We start from the raw sequence: 26,265 nt of genomic DNA on the forward strand, positions 1-26,265 counted from the left end.
GTCAGTCAGTTCAGCCTATTGCATTCCACTGCTGGACATAGGCCTCCCCAAGTTCACGCCAGACATCCCGATTTTCCGCAATCCTCATCCAGCCTACACCGGCAATCTTACGTAGATCGTCGATCGGTCTATACGGATACCGTCAGCCGCCAAATATTACGATATTTTATATTTACACTTGGTGAAACAGGCCCTTAAAGTTTTTAGATTCACAGATTTAGACATACGTAGGTAGTGATTAAAATAAATATGATAAGTGTTCGCCAGTGTGGGCAGCTATCTAATTGAGTGACGTATGTAAAAGTTACAGATGATAAAATAATTTTGAAAGATGACGTAAAACTATGATATGATATAATATTAATAGATGTATTATTTGAAAGCTGCAATGTAATACAGTAAAATTAGTTGTCTCTTAGTAATTATTAAAGAATAACTTATTTTAATAATTCGTTTTAATATTAATTTATTAGTCCAGATCTTCAATGAGTGAGTCCAATTCTTTTTGAAGTGAGACCGACTTTTCCTTCTGTATGAGAACATCATCTTTTAGTCGATCGACGTTTGCCATAAGAAGAGCGTTGCCTTTCTTTAAGGCATTTACCCTCGTTTCATGTCTCTTCAACCGTTTCGTAAGATTTTCTTTCTTTTTAGGTAGCGGTGCATCCTAAAATATAGCAGTTGAGAAAATTAGAATTGATGAGTGATTTTCTATCTACCTTTTTATTTACTTCTACAAATTTTTATGGTATTACGGTCTGTTGCCTACTTGCTGCCTTTAAGGTATAAATTATTTAATTATTAATTCGTCAGTTTCAAAAGTTTTAGCATCCTTTATTATTTACATAACAAGAGATTTTTTTTCTTGTTCCTTAGAAAAAGTTCTAAGTTAAATAATTAATTTTATTCAAATACTATATTCAGCTTCGTAAATACGGAACATAAAAAATACGTTTTCGTCTTACCTCTGGTTCACTTTCACTTTCTGTTTCACTTTCAGTATCTTGTTCTGTTTCAGTTTCTGTTTCTTCTTCTTCAGTCTCACTCTTCTTTTCTTCCTCAGACTCCTCCTCTTCATCTTCTTCGTCTTCATCTTCATCTGTCCCGACTTCTTTCATCATTGCAGCCATCTTATCAACTTCACGCTTTAACTCCTTAAACTTTCGTTTTTCTTCCCTGAAAATGAAAAAAAAAATCGAAAAATATTTTTCAATCACAACAAAAAAGTTTTGATTGAGATTTGATTTAAAAAAATATATTTTCTCACTTAAGACATGCTTGTTGATTTTTAAGTGCCATTTTATATCCCATTCTTTCTCTTTTCATATTGTCTTGTTTCTCTTTCAAATGACGGATTTTATTTCTCATATTGCGAATTTCTTTTTCTATTCGTTTCTGTTTCTTTTCTTCACTCTCCTCCTGAAATAAATAAGAGGTAATATTAATTGCAGAAAGCAGTTAACAAACTTTGTTTATGTAGTTTGAAATTTGCTTTTTCGACTAAAATAATTAATTGAAGTTATCCATATAATTATGTATATTGAATTCTACTAGGGTTGTTATTGACTTATCTGAAATGTAAAAGTGTGGTGGGTTAAGGTTCAACCCTAATCCGGGAGCGCCGGCAACGCACCTGCGATATTTCAGGTATTGCAGACATCTATAAGCTACGGTAACTGCTTACCATCAGGTGAGTCATACGCTTGCTTGCCAAACTAGTCGTATGAAAAATAGGCTAAATAACGTCACTCTACTACTAATATGGATTCATCACTAAAAAAATCTTGAAAATAACATTTTCGTTTTTTGGTTACACAGTAGTTAGAAATAGTAGCATTCAGCATTTGCAGCGGTTTTGTGTGAGCGAAGCCGCTGTTGGGAGCTAGTAATGAATAAAGTACACAGAAAGGTATTGATGTATTATACTGATTTTAGCGATCGTAAGATAAGTACCAAAAATTATTATTATGAAATATAATATAAATAATAATTAAACATATACCTCCTCTTCTTCCGATTCATCTTCTTCTTCAAAGCTCTCATCCTTTGTCACGGAGAGCTGCTTGATGGCGTGACTTGAACGCCTTGATCCTACATTCGTAGGAATGATTCCCTATAAACATATTCAAGAATTATTAATGAAACAAATCTTTTTTGCTATTATATTCATTAGATTAATTACATAACGTATAGGATACAAACAAAATATACATATTTTGTTATAATTATAATGTAAAAAATTATTATTAGAACTAAATAATTTAACAGTTAATATATATTACATTAAGGACCTATTTGACAAGTTACTGAGAAAATTTATTTAGATATCTACCGTATAACAGATAAAAAGTTTATTTATATGTACCATCAAATTTTTAACTTCAAATATTTTTAATAAAAATCTTCAATACTAAAAGTTATAGTTATTAGTTGCGGTTAAACGAGCACTGAGGCCCTGATTTAGCTCTTGTTGATAAAGGCTTATTATTTAAATTACCAACGAGATAAATTTCTAGTACTAAAATCAGAAACCGATGAAACAGTCAATAAATCATAAACTTATGTATTATATTACCTCGTCATCATAGTTATTAGTAAAAGCATTATTAGTATTATTAGCATCAGCAAGGGTTATCCTTAATTTTTCGGCTTCGGGACAGTCAACATCGATGTTCAATAACCTACACTGTTTTAAAAAGTCAAGTTGACTTTTTTGATAAAAAGATAAGGGCTCCTCCGAATTCATTAGTTCCTCAATTTTACCCTGCAAATTAGTGAGTAAAGCAAAACACACGTTAAATAGCTTAAGTAAATAAGTTTCCGTAGTATGTATTAATAAAATTGGGACTACATTTCTGGAAATTATAAACTTCTAAAAATTATTAATCTGAAAAATTATTAATACTTTTGCTTATTAAATTTAAACGTTAAAACCACTTTAAAAAAGTGACCAAGTAGTTAAGAAATTAGTAACTACCACATTTATGTATATAAATAAAAATTAATCGCATAACTTTTAATCTACTGTCCAAATTAGATAATTCTTTTTTTTTTGAGTTCATTTTTGTGCAGAGAAGAAAATTAAAAAAGAATTAGTTATTAAAATAGCATAATTTATTAAAAAACGAATATTCACGAAAAAAAATGGCACTATGAAGTCAAATAGGTATAGGTCAGACAGTTAATTTATAAAACTTACTGAAAGAGCTTGTTCTAATTTTTTCTCTAGTTCTGCGTTTCTTCTCTTCATTTCTTCTAACTCTGTTTGTGCAGTGTCTCTCTCTTCGGCTGCTTCTAAATATTGCTTTTCTAAATTATCAGCCGTTTCTTTTGCTTTTTCAACTTCCATTTTAAGATTATTAACTAATCGTTCATCGTACGCGTCTGTAACAGATATGACAGTCTTGTGTTGTTCTTGTTTTATTATAGCACGTTCCCTTGCCAGTTCCGCTTCAAGATTCTGTATTCTAGTTAGTAAGCGCTTATTTTCTCTTTCTTGCGCTTCTTTATTTCTGTAAAAAATATTATGTTATTACATAAATAAAGAAATAATAATTAAAAATAAACTCAAATACCCCACAGTAGAATATGAACGCTCAAACTACAAGTCTACGAGTTTATATGGTCTGGATAAATATTTGTCATGAGCGAGAAGTGAACCTACCACTGTCACCGCAATAGACAGTGTGATCACTGCGCCAACACATCGTCATATAATTGAAATTATTAATTGAAAAAATAATTAATCTACAAATAAGTATCTACCTAAGTTCAATAGCTAAAAGTTGCTTAGTAGACTGAAGATCATCTCTAACTTTATCAATGTCGTCCATCTCATCAATTTCATCCTCTTCAACACCTGGAGGTGCCTAAAATCAAATATCAGGTCCATGTATGAACATAAAAAATACATATATATCGAGAAAATATCAACACTCTTGTTATGACTATGGAAATAAACGAGGGTGGGTCAAAATGTTCGTGGCCTGACATACAAATATATATTTTATTTTTACAACACTACCCTCATTCGGTCTATATACATTCTTTGGCTATCACATTATAAAATTTTGTTGCCGTCGTATTTTAGGTTTTTAAGTTATAACGTGCAGAACGAGACCAAGTGTGCAGCTTTTTAAAAATGTATAAAATTTAACAACATGCGGTGATCAAGTATTTATTTAAAAAGTCATTAATACCGAAACGATCCACGATGACATGGCAGAAATATTAAGAGAATCTGGGCTATCATATACTATTATAAAAAAATGGGTAGCAGAATTTAAACGAGGGAGAGAGACCGTCCTACGATGTCTACGACCGAAGAAAACATCCACATAGTATGTGTTCTCATATTCTAAAACCATAAATTGACTATAAATGAGATTGCAGATACTATAGGCGAGTATGAACGAACACGAAATATGAACACAGTGAACACAATATGCCAATAAACGGATATTCTCAGGTAGCCGCTAGCAAAAACGAATTTGTCTAACAAATTCTTGCGACTGTTTGGAGATGTTAGAATCTAACCTACAGGACTTGAAAAGTTTTGGTACTATGAATGAAACCGGGGTTCATCACTTTATGCCTACCCTACTGCGTCGGTTGCATGAAGAAATTAAAGAAAAATATCCGGGGTTGCTAAGAAAGAAAGTGTTGTGACAACAGGATAACGCAAGCGTTCACATGTTTGTCAGAAGTATGGTTGAAATTCATGTTTGTAATTTTTTTTAATATTTATTCTACTCTATGTGCTGCCCTACGTGGCTTGTTGCTTGATTTGGCACCTTCCGAGTGTAATATGTTTCCTAACTTTAAAAAAACACCCATATAGAAAGAACAACTATTTCCAATTAATGAAAATGAATTGCGTTTTCTTGAATTTATATAGGTTTTCCAATTCTCCACAAATTTTCAAATGAGTTGTTGTATATAATTATAATTAGAAAAAAATACCTCTGCTATGGATACGCCTGATGGAGAAGCAGCAAGATTAGCCTGTGACATAGACTTTTGCACCTGTTCTTCTATTGTCATTTGTCTACGGAATTTCCTTAACCCTTCTAAGTTTGGTTTACTCCTATCGTTTGTCCTTACTTTCTTTAGTTTTACACCTTTTGATATTTCTTTAAGAAGCTCATTGTGGGAATTTGGCTTTTCGGACTCAAATATAAATTGTCCTTTATTTTTTACCACTACTGATCGAGTTATGATAGGTTGTGATCTGGAATAAAAATAAAAATAGGTGTAATATTTATACATACGTGTATATTATTTATGCTATATTTTAAGAGTATAAATTACCTATCATTGCATTCAACATGTCGTAATTTCTTTCCTTGTTCTACCTCCTTCATCATATCGCTCCAGTCAGGCCTCTTTCTAGGCCTACTTTTAAGTTGTTCGATTTTTTTCAATTTAGAAGGGTCAATGGGTGCCTTTTTAAATTCCGGTGGCGGTGGAAGTTTAGGTGGCAATGGCGGCGGCATTGGTGGTGGTGTAGGTTTTAATAAGCCTGTATATTTTAATATTAAATGTAATACGGTTAAGAATATTTTTACACTCCATTCATACAATAAACTAACATAATGCATATTTCACAAGTTGGTACAAATACTATATTAAGAATTACCAATTTCAAATACAACTGATCAATTCTATCCCGATTGCTAAGATCTTATAGATTCTTGAACTCAGCTCTAATTTAAAAAGTTGAAAATTCAAGAAAGTATAACAGAATTGTACATATTGAACTATTAACGATATATCTTCATATAATTTGATGAAAATTAAAAAGAAAATGACGTAAAATAAGGTTTAATTGACCATTACCTTCCTGAAAGTTTGTATCGTCCATTATAAATTGATTGTAAATCACACTCTTTAAACACTATTCTTTGACGTAGAATATACGTAATAAAATTTAAGGTTGATTATTCACTACATTAATACGAGTATATTGTAATAGCTTAATTTGAATATGAAGATAGACTAAGGTTAAAAATTTTAGCACTGCTACGACTTGATTCGACATTTGCACCTGATACAGACATGCGCACGAGTCGCATGCGGAACTATCCGTGACTATTTTGGACCTGATTTAGACCACAAACCGTCTAGCACATAAGACATCAAAAGGAACGGAATGTTAACGAGCTTTACTGCAGGGAATATCATCAACAACTTATATACATTACATATACAATGTTTCAATTATATTACAACACGTATTAGCTTTCGCTTTAATGTTTCTATTTAATTTAAGAAATTAATTTTTAATGACAAGTCAGAACTTGGAACTAAAGGTGACTTTGTACTTAGCAATTGACTTCTTTTTGTTCGAACCTTAATTTGATAGTTTGCCAAATTGAAATTCATTTCTTATGGCGTGTTCTGTGAATGATATAAATCTTTTCCAATAATAGATATTGAAGAGAGCGTTTAGTTCAGTTAAATATATAATTATAATTACTACGATATAATACGATTCGATATTTACTTACTTCTTAAGCTCTCATTTTTAGTTAAAGTATGTCCTTTTGGTATTTCATTAGCCAAGGTTTTATCAATATTTTCTTTAACCCGTTCGTGTAAAGGATCCCTCCATTTTTTCAGTGCGACATCATCCTTTGAAGGTGCTTTTTGTAATGATGGCTTGCGTGGAGGAAGCTAAAATACATTAACAGAGATTAATATAATTTATTATTACTTTTCAGTGACGTCCTATTCATATTAGTGATAGATGACGTTATACAGCCTATTTTTTATACAACTAGGTCGGCAAACAAGCGTACGACTCATGATGGTAAGCGATTACTATATTCTATAGACGCCTATAACACCAGAAGCATTGTAAGCGCGTCGTCAGCCCTATCTCCAATCTCCCCCAGGATCTCTGGTCCCCTTACTCACCATAGGAACACAATGCTGTTGGAATGCCGTATTATTTCTGTAAGGTCAAGGTACTTCCCCATCGCTCCTCAAGATTTCGAGTCGGATATTTCCTGCTGTGCCCTAACTCAGTTAAGTACCTTTGTATCATAATACCCTTCCAAAAGCGATCACGGTAATCGAAAAGTTTACTGTACTGTCGTGTGTTTACTTAATAATAGACTAACCTTAGAAGGGGTTTTCTCAGCAGGTGTCGGTGGTTTTGTAGCCATGTTAGACTCAGTCTTTTCTAGCTCTTTTGGTTTTTCTGTAACTTTTTCAACTTTTTTAATATCTTGAACGGGCGTATTATTAAAAGTTTTAGCTGATTTATCGTCTGATTTGGGTTTTTCTATTATTTTATCCTTTTTTCTATCCTTTATGTTATTAATTGTTTTAGTGTCTTTGTCATTCACCGCATTATTTTGTTTCGTCGTATCATTTTTGTCTAGCGTTTTCTTATCAACAATACTAACGGACTTATCTCTACCTTTGTCATCAATAGTTCTAACACTTTTAAGAATTGATTTTTCTGGAGCTTTATTGTTAATAATTTTGTCCTCTGATGCACTTGGTTTTTCGTTAAGCTTAGACGAAGGTTTAATCAATTTCGGTTTTTCTTCAGACTTTGATGCTCTGTCGGTTTGCTTTGCCGCAGATGGCTTGACCAATTTCTCTTCTGTTTGTTCTGAAACTCCGTTTTCAGCTTTTTCTCTAATAGTTGACTGCTTTTTCAGAACCGCTGAGATTACAAAAAAAAAAAAAAACAAAATATTAAAAATAAATTATCTCGTTGTTTTTTTTTTAATACATCATTTGTGTTTATGATAATTGTGTTTGCGCGCAAACGAAAAAAAAAACCGACTTCAATTACATCGACAAGTAATACAACGTAGATCGACGAAAAAATAGTCAAGCAACTACGCGTTAGCAAAGATTACTCAAAAAGTAGTTATCAGATCTCGATAAAATTTATATGTGACCACATGATAAACATCAGCTTTCGATTAAATTAAAAATTATCAAAATCGGTACACCCAGTAAAAAGTTATTGCGGATTTTCGAGAGTTTCCCTCGATTTCTCTGAGATCCCATCATCAGATCCTAGTTTCCTTATCACGGTACCAAACTAGGGATATCCCCTTTCCAACATAAAAAGAATTATCAAAATCGGTACATCCAGTAGAAAGTTATGTGGTATAATACAACGTAGGTCGACGAAAAAAGCGTCAAGTAAAAACGCGTTATTGGATATAACTCGAAAAGTAGTTGTTAGATCTCAAATAAATTTAAATGGGGCCAATTGGCACACACCACCTTTCGATTAAAACAAAATTTGTCGAAATCGGTCTACCCGGTCAAAAGTTCTGAAGTAACATTAAAAAAAATACAGTCGAATTGAGAACCTCCTCCTTTTTTGCAAGTCGGTTAGAAACGAGTGTACTTTAGACGACGACTGCTGTTTTCACGACTGCAGTTAAACTTACGAAACGTAACTCTTTCATTTCTATCTTCTCTAACTTATATGTCTGTCTACTTCAAAAAAAAAAAAAAACAAAATATTTTAATATCAGTTTTTAAGCTGTAGTTACAGTTTTTATTGAAATAAAACTTATTTATGCACGTTTGACTTGGGGAATTAGCTGGTAGACATGTGGCGAGAGCGTTACGAAAAGTGTGATCGGGTGAGGCGAACGGAAGTTGATAGGGAGAAATAAGTTGGTGAAGATAGAAAGAGAGAGTGTTACGTTTCGTAAGTTTTACTTCAGTCGTGAGGTGTAAAGCATATTCGTTTTTTGTTCTTTATGTTTATTTACGTCTTTTTATAATATTTCATTTATACAAGTTTCATTCTAAAGTCGTCATCAAACCCTTTTGATGAGTCAAGAAATAATTTTAGCTTATTGCGATTTGACATTCCAATCTGTTTTAAACGTGGAAGCGACACACATTTGTATTATCCTATATTATTGAAGTTAAACTTCGTTACGAAGTTACGAAATACGTGATTGGACTAGGCAAATGGAAGTTTAGAGGGAGATATAAGTTAGTGAAGATAGAAAGAGAGAGTTGCGTTTCGTATTTTACTGTAGGAGCTTAAGAAGTTTTGCTTCAGTCGTGTGGTCTAAAGCACGCTCGTTTTTTTTTATTAAGTTAATATCGAATTTGCTCTTCCAAGAATTTATTCATCCAAATTCATGCAATGGTAGTCCCATTTTTTAGAAGAGCAAACTTTTTGAACTCTACATCATAGCATGGGCTTACCCACGGTGGGGCAAATTGGGGCATTTGCCCCATCGTGGCTTGAAGCTAATAATTGATATTTTAGTTTTTAATAAGGAAATTTTAAATAGATTTAGCAAGAACCTCCGCAAGTTATTATTGAAGTAGTGTAAATAGTGAAAGTACGTGAAAAGTTGCAATAAATTAAAAAAAATAAGTGTTTTACCCCACCTTTACAAAATTCTGGGTTAGGCCCATGCAACATGACTTCTACAGTTTGATTTATCATGAATGTTGACCAGAAACAAATATTACTGTAATTGTGTTATCCCTTACCCTTACCCTTTAATACGTGACAATCTAAATCCATCAATTTATTGTTTAATTGTATATTTTGTTGAAATTAAATTAATAAAATGTGATGCTATATTTTTTCATGTTGGCTAAAAAGTCGTATTAATTGAAACTTATCGACAATTCTTTATAGTTTTCACGTTCTGAAAAGTAAATAACATCGTGTATATACCTATTATTTCCGTAACATTAAAATGTCTACAACAATAATAAAATCCGTTAAAGATCCGCCGAAAATAAAACGTATCTACTTATATCCAGCACACGATTTATCATCGCGATAAAATAATCAGATAGGTAAAGATATAATTTCTTATTCAGTATATATGTATAACTATTTAATTATTCCATGCATGGTATAGTTCGCGTCATGTAAAAAGAACGCTGGCCTTGAAGCTGCGCAGAAGCGATTTATCGGTCTATTTGGTGGTACGGGTAGGGGGACGGGAGTGTTTATCACGTGTCGCATGCTTGCCGGTGTGCTATTGGTTGACAGCGGTTGACAGTTCGACGTCGACTCAAAATATTATCGCGCACAAAAGTTTTAAATTACAAAATTCTCCATTTACTATTTATTTCACTAAAAAACAATTATCAATTTATCATTTTAAACACATAAAAACTATTAAGATACGAATATCGGGAGTACAGATAATTATTATTTTTGAATACGACATTTCAATAACTAAAAAATTTGTTATTGCTTTTGTTTAAAAAAAAATTGTGATTTTGTAAAGTGATAATTATTATACTTATTTAGTCCGAATTATTCGCACTTGTATTTCTAGTATTTTTTAATGTACCTGCCAATAACCATTATACAAAGCCGCGAGTGAAAGCCTAATTAAAAAATAAAACAGTAGTACTTGTGCGCGAGTATACCCATGCGCAAACGCACCCCCTCCAGTTTCTTTCAGCGTTCTTTTTACATGACGCGAACTATACCTACAATATAAAAAAAAAAAAACCCGAGTGTGCTTTAGACCACTAGACAAGTAAAACCTCTTTAGCTAAATCTTATTTATATCTGCCTCTCAAATTCTAATCGCTTCGTTTGATCACACTTTTCGTAACGCTCTCGTCACCCATTCACCAGCTTACACCTCAAGTCAAGCGTGCGTAAAGAAGTTTTGCTTCAAAAATCTTAAAAACTGAAAGTGTTGGAAACACGTGTTTCGTCCTCATTCCGATGCATTTGATAGCATTTGCGTACGTAAATAAACATGGCCGCTGCCAAAATGGTGGATGGCCGACCTTCGCTATTTTAACGCGATTACATCTTAACACCCTTCTGACTAATATGATTGGTAGCTACTAATAAAAAAAATCTCAACTACTTTCTAAATAAATTACACATTCTTTCAACCTTTATCGTTTATAATTAACATTCTTAAAGATTATTTATTATATATTCGGCAACATATCTAATAGTAGATCAATATTTTATACACGCTTTTCTTTCCATAAAGAAAGCCCTTTGTCCATACAATTATTACTAAAACATCAATCTGTAAGGTCAATGCCATCTGTTTTATTCATACTGTAACGCAAGCCATAAACCAATTACTTTTCAGCAATAGAAAAGTCGTTCAGAATGCTCGAATAGCCCCGCGCCACGCTCAAACGAATGTTCAGATAAATCACACGGAGTCTCTTCAACAAATTCGTTTATTTTGTAAAATGTCTGTCCTCTCTAAAAATATCGCAACGTTGGCGTCGACTTGCTTGGAATATCTCACAAGTTGAACGTTTATTGTGTAGGGTCATACTACCAAAATTTTTCAATTTAATTTATTGCTACTATTTTTTTTCTGTCGAATCGTAGCGTATGTTTTCGAAAAATAATGCCAAATCTTGTTAAAATTTAATCTTGACAATTTTAATAAAATCTATTTCAGATACAATTTTCATTTGTGAGACATGGTTCTCTTTACGAACGTATTTATGGTAAATATTTACATTTAATGTATCAAATATGTTAATGTTGTATTATTTTCAAAAACTATCATGCTTTCATTTTTCTCTCCTAGATGTCTTTACGCGACCTTGAAATTTATCTTTGAAATTTCTAAAACTATATTTTAAAATTTAGGTTAAGTAAACCATTTCTTGATGAATTATACGTTAAATTTTACTACTTTACATGATTCTGATTACGTTGCAATTTCACCTTTCTTTCACCTAAATTAGATCGTTTTAAGTCTGTTCTTAAATTTTTCGATAGTACCTAACAATTTTTATAGCTCTTGAATTCGACTAATATATTCAACTCATAATTTATATATATACACTAGCTGACCTGGCGAACTTCGTATCACCTTATTTTTTTCTGAAATATAATAATAACATAATATATAAAAATAAAATATAGCCTATATTTTAAGCTGGATCAAACTGCACACGGTGTGCAAATTTGACTAAAATCGGTTAAGTAGTTTAGGAGTCCATTGAGGACAAACATTGTGACACAAGATTTATATATATTAAGATATATATATTATTTACCTTTGTCCTATGATCGAGATATTAATACGTCCGAAAAAAATGCACCGTCCACTAAAAACGGTCTATGACACAAATCGATTAAATAATCACGTTACTATATGATATTTCCACCAAAAACAAACACTACACATCACCTCTCAAACTCCAGACTAAAAAAGTTGTGCTCTCTTTCGGAGAGTCATACTAAGATCCCGAATCCCTGCCAAAGTTTCGGTCAGGTGTTGACGTCACTTCGTAGGCAAATATATCAACATAATAATACATTATAACTAATAGTGGTCACAAAAAATTGGCTTTTTAAAAGTTTCGTAAGAAAATATTAGAACAGATTTTATTAAATTTATTTAAAGTATATAGAATTTTATTTGCACGTGTGTAACCATATGAACTTTGTCTTGTTTATTTATTTATACAAATAAATATCGCATGATTAACACCATCCTCCAGAAAGTCAGACGAGGTTAAATATCCAAAGCACGCAGATTTTTACCAACGTTAAACTTTTTATTTTTAATATATTTAAATATTAAAAATAAACTAGCTGACCCCACAAACGTTGTCTTGCCATATATTTTATTAACCACCTAATCCCCCCCCTTGTAACTTAGGGGTATGAAAACTAGATTATGGCCCATTCTCAGATCTAACCGATATGCACACAAAATTTCATAAAAATCGGTTTAGCCGTGTCGGGGGAGTATTTTAACTAACATTGTGACACGAGAATTTTATATAGAAGACATCGCGAAGTAACGCAAATTAGCCCCTTCACAAATACTGCAATAATTGGAAATGTAACTTATAAACACACATGCTTTCCACTTTTAAAGACCGTTGCATCACGTTTGGTTTATTACAGTCAATTTGTTTCATTAAAATATGCAGTTATATATAACTTATACCAAAGACAAAAAACAATGACTAATATCATAATTACATCTTATTCCAGATTGCTATGTTGAAATTGCCCAAAGTACGCGTCGATTGAAGCGCTCGTTATATGTGCAGTCAAATTTATAAACTCTGTATTTTATGAGCGTTTCAATCAGCTAAGGTACATAGATTAAAGTTTCATTGATGATTGTAGGACACTCCGGGTATGAACCAGAGTGACAACTCCCCTTGTAGAAGAAGTGTAGCGTCCGGAGACGTGCAGTTGGTCAAATAAGACTTTTACCAATAAAAATTTAAAAGATTATTGTAATTTCAAATCAATCGGTAAAACAGTTTAACTACAATCTAACTAAAATATTTTTAATGATCCGCCAACCTACAGTGGAGGATTATGGTGGATTATGTCCCGATTCTTCGCCTATTTTGAGAAAGAGGTCTACCAGCAATGGGATGTTACTGGCTGAAGCGTATATCAAATGACTGTTATACGTTGTTCACGATATAAAGATCGTTATAGTATTGGTAAGATTTAAAACTTCTTACCCTCAGCGACGCAGTGTGTAAGGCGTAAATTTTTACTACTACTGTATAAAGGTGGATGTGTCCGCTCAGCAATGGAATATATAGCCTGTTTCACAATCAGTTTAGTTCGATCCACTAAAAGTCACTAATTTGCCGAGAAGTGCATCTATATTTAACGCACACACGTTATGCCTGACGAACGAGTCCGTAATGCAAAAATTGGCAACGTCATTGCACTGAATTAGTTTATAGTAAAAAACGCAACACATCATACACAACGTTCACACACCCATACTCACATATACAAATAATGTAGTTAATTGATTGTTGAAAGTGTTCTCAATTTCCTGTCATATTTTTGAGAAAAAAAATATACAACTCTTAATTGTCTCATGGGAAAAGGATAAGATTATAATAGCATTTTACTATATTAAATGAAATTAAATGAAAAGTTAAATACTAAATTAAATGAAAAGAATTTGATGGATGGCAATAGCTATTATAAAAAAAAAAACGCATGTTAAATATTTTAGTCAAAAAAAAACTTATATATAATCAGAATAATTACAACAATCGTAAAGTTCTTTTTTGGATTATTTCAATTAAAGAAAGAGATTCAAGAACAATACTAATGTTAATATTTCTGTTTTCAAAACCAGCACCAGAAAACCAAACAAATTACTGTCATTCTGAGTACATTTTTAATTGTTGTTATTTTAGCGATTATTAGAAATTGAGGATGATATTGTCAGCACTACAGATGATGCCAACATAATAATACAATTAGGGTTCTTTATTTAGCCAAAAACCTTTGCGCTATCGCTATCCAGATGTTGGTGCCAAGGACAGGCTTCGCATATAAGCTTTAAAATAATTAGCTAATATGCACTCGTATTATAAGAAACTTAAATAGATTTCGATGACGTAGAAAAGAAAAAATTGATTTGAATTTTAATTGATTTCTGAAATATTCGTTAAAGTATTCGAATATTTTCCGAATTACTTGACATGTTAAATTAAGCGTTAAGCTCATATTACCTTAGAGGTCATTTCTCAGATTCAATCTGGATTCCAATTTTTTTAACCGACTTCCAAAAAAGGAGGAGGAGGACCTCCCAATTCGATTGTATTTTTTTTTTTTTTTATGTATGTTACATCAGTACTTTGACTGGGTGAATTGAATTTTGTTTTAATTAATTAAAATTAAATTTAATTAATTTAAATTTAATTGAAATCTGACAAGTAATTTTAGAGTTACATCTAATATTGCGTATTTACTTGACTATTTTTTCGTCGACCTACGTTGTATTAAGCCGCATAACTTTTCACTGGGTTTATCGATTTTGATGATTCTTACTTTAATCAAAAGCTAATGCTTGTTATGTAGTCTATTTAAATTTGATCGAGATTTGATGACTACTTTTTGAGTAATCTTTGATTATCGCATATTTACTTGACTATTTTTTCGTCTACTTACGTTGTATTACTTGTTAATGTAACAAAAGTCGGTTTTTCGCCGTGATCCTGATCGCGTGTGAATTATTGGATAAAAAAATATATGTTGCCACGTGAATTCCGTTATCTTATTTTAGTCGTTCCAGAGACAGATGTACAGATATATAGAAAAATATTAAAAATGTTTCCAATTAAAAACAAAGAAGGTAAATTTTAGCTATGCAGAATGTAGTATTTTAATTTTATTTGCCCATTTACTATTTACATATTTTATTTTATTATTTTTATAATTTAAACCTTTTGCGATTTCTAGTATTTAACTGAAATTTTTTAAGTTATTTCATATCTATCTGTGCGGTAGGTACTTGCGCGCGGTAAATATGGTTTTTCCGACGTTAATCCCGATTTCGCGGGAATTGTGGGATAAAACGTAAAATAATCGGCGCAAAAAATATCTTTAAATTTATGTGTTATCTGCAAAAGTTGAAACAGGGCCACAAGCTATAACAATATAAACGTCTTTCTACTATACATTTATCGTTAATGTTAATAAAATTAGTAAAAATTTTACAGAAATTTATTTTACAGAAAATTTTACAGAAATTTATTTATTATAAAACTATTTTGCGACTGCTTATTAACGATACTATATTTATTTATTTATTTATTTTTTTAGGACAACTAACAAAACATACACTAATACAGATTTTAAAAATAAATGTTTACAATAATTTGCTGAGTGTTGTTTTATTTACCAGTTGCCACGGCGTGTTTAAGGATAGTTCCATCTAAGTAGTAATTATTTTATTTATTTTAAATTTGTATAAATGTAAAAAAACAAAAACCTAAAAACTCCAAATAACTAATTCTTATATAAATTAAAATTTACAAAAAGATAGAAAGAAAAAAAAAATACAATTTATCTATAAACAATAACAACTTAACGTTAACTATATTTTTTTTTTTTTTTTAAGAGATGAAATATACACACTCATACATCTCATGAAAAACATACAGAACATGATCGATATTGAAAGACATAGTGATGCATTTAATGTCAAGATAGAGAAGTAAAGCTTGCAATAAGTTTATTTTTAAATTTTGGGAGACTGTGCTTTTGTGCTGCTTTATGATGATACCTGGATGTAAAACGTAGCAAGAATGCATTGCAAGTTAGTGTCTGTTAGTTTTATAACAGGAAATATTATGAATTGCATTAAAATATCTTAAAATAAATATGATGCGTTTTATATAAAGACTATATAGCCAACAGCGTTATGAAAATGCAACTGAAAAGATTTAAAATTGAAAAAACGCGTAAATATTTGCGTTAATTTTTTTTTTCTAATTGCTATCTGCTCTTACTTCTGCTTAAAATAATATTTTACATCTAATGAATGTTTGCAAAATATAAAAAAAAAATACAAGTACACATGAAATGATGAATTTGAATTTGACATGATGTTAACCAGCTGACACGGTATAGATGGCAATTTAGTCAAGCATTACTAAAACTATTCTTATTATATATAAGCATTACACTAATACATAAATAATTTTGTTATATACAGTAAGATTTATATAGACAAACACTAAACTACAACATATTATGTAGTACTTACGTTTCAGCGGTTTCGCGATTGGTGCGGGTGAATTGTCACCATCCACACTCTTTGTAGTACTCTCCACAGGTTTTAGTTTTTTCTGCATCCAAGCCGGAGGAGCCTCTGTATCCTTTTCTTTAACCCATGGCGGTCTAAAAGTTTCCCTTTTTGGGGCCGTCTCTCTGCTCACGTTCCCAATTGGCATTTTGGTGTTCTGCGAAGAATGAGTTGTGTTTGTGCAGTGTGTTCGAAATGTTAAAAAATAAATCGATGTGTTATAGATAAACATTTTGTAACTTTATCTTAACTAACGTGTGTAATAAAATAAATAAATAACAAACGAAATTATCTCAGTTCTAAGTTCGAATATATGTATATATTAAAAAAAAATTATAAAAATATTTAATATTGGTATTAAACTGTTAAGTCTTAAGATAAGACACCTACTACATGTTTTGCTTGTAAAATATTGGTCTAGCAATATAGGTAAACCTACCTAATTCAAAAAAGTGATTATTTCATTTATTCTATATTCAAACTATATCTAACTTTATATAGGTATGATCTTTATTTACTGACATACGTATAAACGATTATAGAGAAAACGGTCCTTGAAAAATTTTTTTTTTTCGTTTTGTCTATTATAAAAATAATATTTATAAAAGAATACGGTTATTTTGCACGGATAACTATTTTATATTGGCCTAATTAATCTAATTTATACAACACATAATAATGACGATTGTCCTTGAGGAAAAGTTTTCTAAATTTTTAATTCTGTTGACTTGATTGAAACAAACATGAGATCAATCTTTGTCTGTGCGGGAGGATAAAACAAACGAAAACCATTGATACTAACATTGGGATAGTTTTTATAATTTTCATTTTAGTACGTTTTTTATGAATGTTAATCGTGTAAACTCATTCCATTAACAAGAATCGTCTTTAGCGTTATTAAAGATATTTTTAGCGCCTTTATTAAAAACGAGTCATTGTTATTTATTCTCAGCTTTGCTATATTTTATTTGTAAAGCTGTGTATAATTTATTTAAGATAAAAATAGAGAAGAATGTTTAAATATAGCTGTAAAATTTGTGTAATATAGAATGATCTCTAGCGTTTGTTATTTAGACAAAAAAAATTTGAATAACTAAAAATAGCAGTTGATTTTAGTTTTTGATTTGAAAATTTATATATATAATTATATATATATATATATATATATATATATATATATATATATATATATATATATATATATATATATATATATATATAAATGAATATTTGTCTGTATGATCTTTATAGCATTGTAAACTATACATATGATAATGATCTTAAATAAAGTGCTGTGCATGAGCCCACAAAGGTTTCTGAGTTGGTACGACAATTTTTTTTTTTTAAAAAAAAGTATCAATGCGCACATTTTGATTATAATAAATTAAAGATAGTCTGGAAAATTGTTTTTGAAAGTATTCTATGCGATCATAGACATTGAAGCAAAAATTGCATTTTTTTCCACTCTGTGTCTCAGTCTGTGTCTAAGTCCGTCTGCATGTATCTTGGCCGCGCATCATGCGAAAACTATCGAATGGATTTGAATGAAACTTGGCACGATTTTAATACATAGATACTACGAGCTAAAATACTGGATTTTTATATATTGCTAAAACATTGGACCTTTTATCCTAAATTTAGTTACCTTGAAGAGGGAATGAAATTTAAAATATGTAATCACGGACAAGGTTTCCAGCCTGGCAACCTTGTCCGTAACTGGCAATTCCAGGGGGCCCAGTTTGTATTTATTTAGTGTTATATTTATTCCAAATATTTAGTCTTTAATAAAACTAGTTTACTACAAAACTACTTTCCGTAGGAAAGAACGTTATTGATAATAATACCTACACTTGGTTAGTTACAAAGAGACTAAATTTTTCTTATAAGGAAATTATTTAAAATTTACAATAATTTTTTTACAAGTCAGAAGATATCGACGCAAAGAAACTTAATTTATAAGTATATATGTATGTTTTTTAGTGAATTTCGTAGTTTTAATCGTTAACACATTTAAAAATTCAAGATAAAAGTTGCTATTTTATATTTATATATAAGTATCCACATATGTCAGATGAAAATTCAATGACTTTTTTTTCTTAAATTTAAACCGATAACGTAAAAAGTTTAAAATAATCTTAGCCGTGTATCTGACCTACGTGTGTGAAGTGTAAAACACAAAAGTGATACACACTTAAAAATTAATCACCAAACACAGCACTCCCGAAATCAACTTATCATTATTTTCAATACCGTTATTTTATAAAACCGATTGAAAAAATTTATTCAGTACACGATGTCGGACGCGCGTTGTTAGCGACTAGCTGCGGAATTTCAGCGGCGAACACACTGGAACTTATAAATAGGTGCGTCGAGATGCGATGTAGATGTTGAACGTATAATTTGGGAATATTAGATCTCGGCATAATTATATCTTGTACACAACTTCGTACCGCTACATCGTTTTGTCGACAGCTTAAAGAATCCAATTCATTGTTGTTTATTTATTTATTTAAAGGATCGCCTACAGATAATACAAATAATAATAATAATAATAATAATAATAATAATAATAATAATAATAATAATAATAATAATAATAATAATAATCCGTGCCGAAGCCGTGTGGTTCCCGGCAGAGTAGAATAGGACCACCCCTTCCTACGCCTAGGGTGTCGTAAAAGGCGACTAAGGGCAACAAAAGCTGCATAACACCCGCGCAGCCTCCTTGGAGAGCGTGAGTGCCTCTCCAAGTGAGTATATTAGCACTCAAAAAAATACTATGATGGAGGATGATTTACAAAGGCGCATAGGGCCGCTGCCTGGGGGACGCCAGGGCGCGTCTGGAGCTGGCGCTGGACGTGGCAGCATGCGGGCCGCCAGCCAACCCCGCCGACCGGCACCACCACCTGACCGGTCGGGTTATCCACCATCCCCGCCAGTTGGCTTGGCGACGACAGAGTCCCAAGGGACTCAGCATTCGTTGCCCGCCGCTGGTGGAGTACGTCGCATGAGATGGACACCGAAAATGAACGAGAGTGTCATGCGTGCGTACTATAGGGCTGTAGGACGTGAAACCGGGCGGACTGGCTACCGGGCAGTAATGCACCGCGAGTTCCTACTGCTTGAGCCTACGCTAACTGTTACGGAACAGAACCTGGCAGATCGAGCTCGGTACATCCAACGAAAGGGCATATTTGACGCCGCCGAGCTCGAACGATTTCGACGTGAGGCTGCTCCTGAAGTCGAACCCGTGTCCACGGTGCGCAACGAAGTGTCAACGCAACAAGAAGGCGTTCGTAGCGAAGCGCCTGTGGAGGTGATCACTGAGGGAGCAGTCGCCCAAAAAGTAGAACAGATGAGAGGGATCTTGCAAGAGGCGATTTCCGAGATTCGAGGCGCTCCTCTGGAAATGAGACCGCGACTTTCTCGCCTCCCCCTCAATGCCGCGACGCGGAATGCCATTGAGGCAGCCAACAGACTGTTGCCGCCCTATTTGGAAGGCAGCCTCAGCTTGGAGGATACGGGTTCTATTCTCTTCGGCGCCGCTCTAGCGGTGCACCGCCTTGTCGGAGCCAAGACCCAGGAGTCTGGACGCGCTACTCATAAGAATAGCGACGTACCAGCCTGGAAGAGGAGAATAGAACGCCGTATCAACCTGGCCAGGGCCCTCATTGGTAGGCTGCTAGCTTTCAGGTCGGGCAACACAAGGCCAAGGATTGTGCGCTCTGTTAGAATGGCCTTCAACGGGCTAGGCATCAGCCTCGATCAGCCTGACATAGCCGATAAACTAACGGAGCGCATCGACGGCCTGAAGCAGAGAAGCGCGGCATGGGGAAAGCGCATTCGCAGGTACTCTGAGAGAGTTGAGCGCTTTCGACAAAATCGCCTCTTCGTGAGTGATCAGAAAAGGTTCTATAGAAAGCTGGAGAACCCGATATCGAGCTCTGCTTCCCTAAAACCGAGTACGGTTGACCTCGTCGCCTTCTGGCGCAACATATGGTCAGGGGAGGTGGAGCACGAGGAGGGCCCTTGGATTGCGGCGGTTCAGGACGCATGTGCTAAAATCGAACCGATGAACCCAATCGCCATCTCTACGGAGGACGTCAGTGGTGCGGTCCGGCGGGCTCCGAACTGGAAAAGTCCGGGGGCCGACGGTCTGCATCACTACTGGTTGAAAGGGCTCTCGGTCTGCCATGCGACCTTGGCTCGACAATACCAAGAGGCAATAGATCGGAAGACACTCCCGAACCTTTTCACTACCGGGATCACTCACTTAGCTCCTAAGTCCACCAACACCGCAGATCCCACCAACTACCGCCCCATAACGTGTCTGACCTCCATCTACAAGACACTGACGTCCGTTCTGAGCTGTAAGATCTCACGACATATTGGTGAGTTTAATATCTTGTCTGCAGCTCAGAACGGATGTCGTGGAGGCGGTCGCGGTACAAAGGAGCTCCTTCTCATCGACTCTGTGGCGGGCCAGCTTGTCAGACGCAACCGTCGGAACTTTTCGGCCGCCTGGATCGACTACAAAAAGGCTTTCGACTCGGTACCTCATTCATGGCTCCTGAGGGTCCTCGAGCTGTACAAGGTTGACCAGGCAGTTCGAGACTTCCTCGGAGTATGTTTGGGGCAATGGAGCACGATCCTATGTCTCCAGGGCGAGCGACTGACGGGTGCGGATGACCCAATCAGGATACGGAGGGGTATTTTCCAGGGTGATTGCCTGAGTCCACTATGGTTCTGCTTGTCCTTGAACCCTCTAAGCACCCTGCTGGAGCGTTCGGGGACAGGCTTTCAGTTTCGAAGAGGAGGTACTAAAGTCTCCCACCTTCTCTACATGGACGACCTCAAATTGCTGGCACCTAACGCTGCACGCCTGCAGGAACTGCTGAAAATCACTACGGAGTTCAGCAGTTCCATCAGGATGCAGCTTGGAGTAGATAAGTGTGCGGTCGTGCATGTGGACAGGGGTCAGGTGACTCAATCGTCGCAGCTTAGTCTCGAATTAACATCATTCAAGACCCTTTCCGAAGCTGAATCTTACCGGTATCTGGGTATGTCACAATGCATAGGGGTGAAGGAAGTGGACATGAAACAGGCAGTTTGTGAAATCTTTTTTGGACGGCTGACAAAAGTTCTTCGGAGCTACTTGTCTGGAGCCAACAAGGTCCGAGCCTATAACGCTTGGGTCATGCCCACTCTCTTGTACACCTTTGGCATACTCAGATGGACTCAGACCGAACTTGACGCCCTGGACAGAAGAGTCCGCACAACTATGACGCACCATCGCATGCACCACCCTAAGTCGTCGGTCATGAGACTGTACATCCCGCGGAAGTGTGGTGGTCGAGGCATGTTAAGCGCTAAGACTATGCATAACCGCGAGGTGTGCAGCCTCAGGGCCTACTTTGAAACGAGACGGGACAGCGCTTTGCATGGTGACGTTTCAATGTGTGACAAAGGACTAACCCCCCTAGCCTTGGCCAAAGAGAACTGGCAGAAACCGGTCGTACTGAGCACCTCTGACCGGGAGACCGTATGGATGGAGAAGGAACTGCATGGACGGTTCTACAAGGCGCTTCACGCACCACACGTGGACAGTAAGGCCTCCGTGCAGTGGCTGCGATTCGGCGACCTCTTTGGGGAAACCGAAGGTTTTGTCTGTGCAATACAAGATCAGGTGGTCAAGACGAACAACTACCGAAAGCACGTCCTGAAGGATGGCACTCCCGACTTCTGTCGAGCCTGTCGTCATCCCGGTGAGTCACTCAGGCATGTGCTTTCGGGTTGTTCCGCGCTTGCTAATACTGAGTACTTGCACAGACACAACCAAGTGGCCAAGATTCTCCACCAAGAGCTTGTTCTTATGTACGGTCTCCTGGAACAGAGGATGCCGTATTACCAATACTCACCGGTGCCAGTACTCGAACGCGACGGAGTCCGGCTCTACTGGGACCTGCCTATCGCCACAGACAGGACGATACTGGCGAACAAGCCTGATATCGTGGTGATGGACAGGGCACGGTCGAGGGTATTTTTAGTGGACATCACCGTCCCGCATGACGAGAACCTCGTGAAAGCCGAGACTGAGAAAAAACGTAAATATCTGGATCTGGCGCACGAGATTGTCGACATGTGGGGTGTGGGGTCTGCTGAAATAATCCCTATCGTAATATCTGCCAACGGTTTGATCCCGGTTAGCCTCGCTCACCATCTGAGGCAACTGGGGATCCGGGACGGTTCGCTCGCAGCCAGGATGCAGAAGGCGGTGTTACTTGACTCGGCTAGGATTGTCCGCCGGTTTCTCAGCCTACAGCCCTAACCCCCGGCCGTTTGATCTCCCTGCCGGGGCGTATTCCTCCACCCGTTTATATTTATATATGTAAGTATAAGTAAATTTACTATATTATTTATATAAGTAGTTATTATAATATATGTATCTATTATGTATTGGGCGGGCGGAGTGACATTCAGTTCAATAATAATAATAATAATAATAACAAAACAATATACAGAAAATACTCTCATATTGTGCTCATCCATTTTCAGGCTACTAGCACAGTCGTTTACAGATGGTTACAAGATGATTTTAGGATTATTTACGGTTATTATGTATGTTTGTAGTTATATTCTGAAGTTTATTGTTCCTACTTCTATGTAATTCAGCTTTATATTTAGATGTAGTTAATTACCGAAATTGGTTAAGTATGCTCAGAACCTTTTGACAAACCTTTATAATATAAGGGTATGCATTTGGAACATTTCCATCTTCAATGATGAAATAGTCGTCTGTGAATAGTAATCAAATGATCGTTCAGGATTTTTTTAAAAACTACTTTTGGTAACCGCTCACCATCAGATCGTGTACGCTTGTTTGTTACCCTAGTCGTATAAAGAAGAAAAAACAAACCATTTTGCAGCTTATTCATGTCTACTATTTTTTGGTTGATCTTTACGTTTGTTAGCCACCAGCGTTTTAAACAAGCTGCATTTTAAATTTGAGTTCAGTATGTACCTAAGACTTAACCCGCAATTTGCAAATAGTTAGTCCAAAAGTAAAGAGTATAATCTATCAATTTATTTAACATGGGTAGATCATATATCGCACTGGGCAGCATAGAGATATCTAATAGGATATCTCTATTTCCAAATACTTTGGTGATTAACTTCGAACAAATTGCCATGTCAGCTGCTGTAAATATCAGATTATGATATTATTGTAATCGCAAGAAGTGTGACAATGTTAATAGATGATTAATAGATAGATCTATAAGTAAAAAAGACAAACTTAATTTTATTATTCTTCATGTTATGCTGCATCTGGTAAGAAATGAATTGGTAACTAGTTCTTAAAATTATTTATCGGTCATGGATGTGGACCATATGTGAGACAGGCATGAACGTGGAACTAGGCAGGTCTAATTTAGATCAAGAATTTAACTAGACTAAGCGATATTAGGAAAACTGTACGATATAGTTTCGTACAAGACTTCTAATTGATGAAAACGAAGTCTTTATAATGAACGGTGTACCCACATTCTTCGAAGAACTAATGATCTTTAAGAATAAATAAGTTTCGATGGTAGTTCTACGAACCTTTTTAATATTTCAAACGAATATCGTAGTAGTTATAATTTACAAGAAAAACGACGGCATACGAAGAAAAAAGGCTCTCTTATGCCTTATGTTGCCTGGAAGCGATCGCTGTTTTAGCGATAGATTTATCGCCTCCGGTGTTTCTTTTTGGTTGTAAAACCTTTTTTGTTGATACGTAAATCCTTTTTAGTGTATAATAAACAATAAAAATAAATAAGTGAATACATTTATTTATACTAATAATAAATTCATTAAATACGTTTTGCGAACTAATTTAAGGTATTCTTCTTAATAACAAATCTGAGGCAAGTTAATTGTTATACTTACTCTACAAAAATAATGATTAAATTTATTATCAATATATTCAAATAATTTATATCAAATTATTGAAATAATTTTAAAAATCTTATATACCAAAAGAGTGTATTACATTATTAAAAATACAGACGATAAAAAATAATAAGCTTCTAAAATGATTGCTACTAACGAAACGACTTATCATAATATATTTTACCAAGAACAAGCGTGTATTTTCTTCGACAGCTGTTGGATGCCTAACAGATAAATAAATAGACGGGAAATGGAATTGAAGGTCACTCAGTACCGTAAAACCGTACGACTTTGCCCAGATTTCTTGCGAATTTGAATTCAATTTTAAATATTTTTTTAAATAATACTATTGCTAATATAATGTGTTATTGCTCTACATAATTGGTAAATGTAGTGTTCTTTGCAGAGTATCTATGGTAATATCAAGATAATGAATATTTGTGTGCCAAAAACCTCTATTTGGACACCGGGCCAAATATATAGTACTTTTTACAAATCTGCCCATTTTGCGGAAACCCTTGTAACTTCAGTATTTTCTACCTTAATAACACCAGATTTAGGGGTAATTCTAGAAAAAATGCTTAATTTATTATAGGACCTTAAGACTACAAGTTTAAATATTTATATTACCTGTCAAATTTGAGTGGGCAAAGTCAAAAAATTATTTTTGTGATTTTTCATACAAATAAAACGATGAACAAGGGTTGTCACATTTTTTATTACTAATCAGTACGGTGACGTACTTGATGTTACTATGACTTATTTCGCTCTTAAGCATTAATCAAAAAATATTTGAACTATCATACAATTTGCAGTAGTCTAAAGTACACCCAACAAACATTTACGACGTTGAGTAGACGTTTTGGTGACAACTTAATGTTATTTAGTATAATCGTATAAACGACATTAGAACGTTTACTCGACGGCATTAGGGCCCATTTTATTCAACTTAAGGCGCTAAGAGTTTCGTGTAACAGTCATATAAATACCTATATAGTCGCATAGGAGTCATATACACGTTGGCGATTTGACTACATGTCATGTAATGATAGCTGTCGCGGCGTGTATTCGACTTCGTGTCGAGTAATAGCACACAATATGACGTTTATCTAACGTATTCGTTGTATTATTGTCATTTAAAGATGATACTTTTATATTGAACGAATGAAAAATTGTAACAGATTATAAACATAACACACACTAATTGAATTTGGCAGTTTTTTTGACAGCTGAGTTAAAATATTGTATTTTTTACTTTGTTGAGGTGATAAAACCATTTCATCAGTTACAAACCATTGTGCAATCAAATTTACTGATTAATGTGAGGTAACTTTGTAACAAATTTTTCATGCGCTTTTAAAATTTTAATGTTTTCGTATATTTTTATTAATAATTTATTAAGTGACTGCGTTATATGACAACTATATAACTTCCCGACGTATATACTGCGTACATATTGTAAATGTGTACGCCATGACAGTTGATTTAGGGATCAATAATAAAATAATAAAACGCCTAGCTAACTTATTTCAAATAATTTATATTTTCTGAACAGAAGAATTTACGAGACATATAACTTAGTTAAGTCTGAATAATACTTTTTTTTTAGATATACCCCACAATTATGATCCATATTTATGTGGATGTTGATAAGTTTTTATCGAAGATGGACTTCATCGAAATGATATGCGCACATTTGAAATGGCCGTGGTCATTATCATTTTTGTAATACTTTAGGATGTATACAAGTTACACTAGTACACTTATTCGACTTATATATAAT

General features: G+C 34.2%; 1 protein-coding gene across 2 annotated transcripts; it reads right to left on the reverse strand.

Moving 5' to 3' along the window:
- Window positions 1–449: 449 nt before the first annotated feature.
- Window positions 450–18,961, reverse strand: LOC123663319 (DNA ligase 1). Of its 2 annotated transcripts, XM_045598007.1 has the most exons (13): window positions 18,742–18,961; window positions 16,512–16,707; window positions 7,125–7,678; window positions 6,510–6,675; window positions 5,311–5,521; window positions 4,963–5,230; window positions 3,766–3,869; window positions 3,200–3,512; window positions 2,576–2,764; window positions 2,003–2,113; window positions 1,268–1,419; window positions 966–1,176; window positions 450–667 (listed from the first exon to the last, which is right to left on the reverse strand). In XM_045598007.1, exons 2-13 carry the CDS (start codon window positions 16,696–16,698, stop codon window positions 470–472), a joined length of 2,664 nt encoding a protein of 887 aa, XP_045453963.1. In that variant the 5' UTR covers window positions 16,699–16,707; window positions 18,742–18,961; the 3' UTR covers window positions 450–469. The 2 variants fall into 2 exon arrangements, with proteins under 2 accessions (XP_045453963.1, XP_045453964.1); XM_045598008.1 differs by lacking the exons at window positions 16,512–16,707; window positions 18,742–18,961 and adding an exon at window positions 13,456–13,575.
- Window positions 18,962–26,265: the final 7,304 nt, after the last annotated feature.

This window comes from Melitaea cinxia, chromosome 20 (genome assembly GCF_905220565.1).
Source record: "Melitaea cinxia chromosome 20, ilMelCinx1.1, whole genome shotgun sequence".
Taxonomy (NCBI): domain Eukaryota; kingdom Metazoa; phylum Arthropoda; class Insecta; order Lepidoptera; family Nymphalidae; genus Melitaea; species Melitaea cinxia.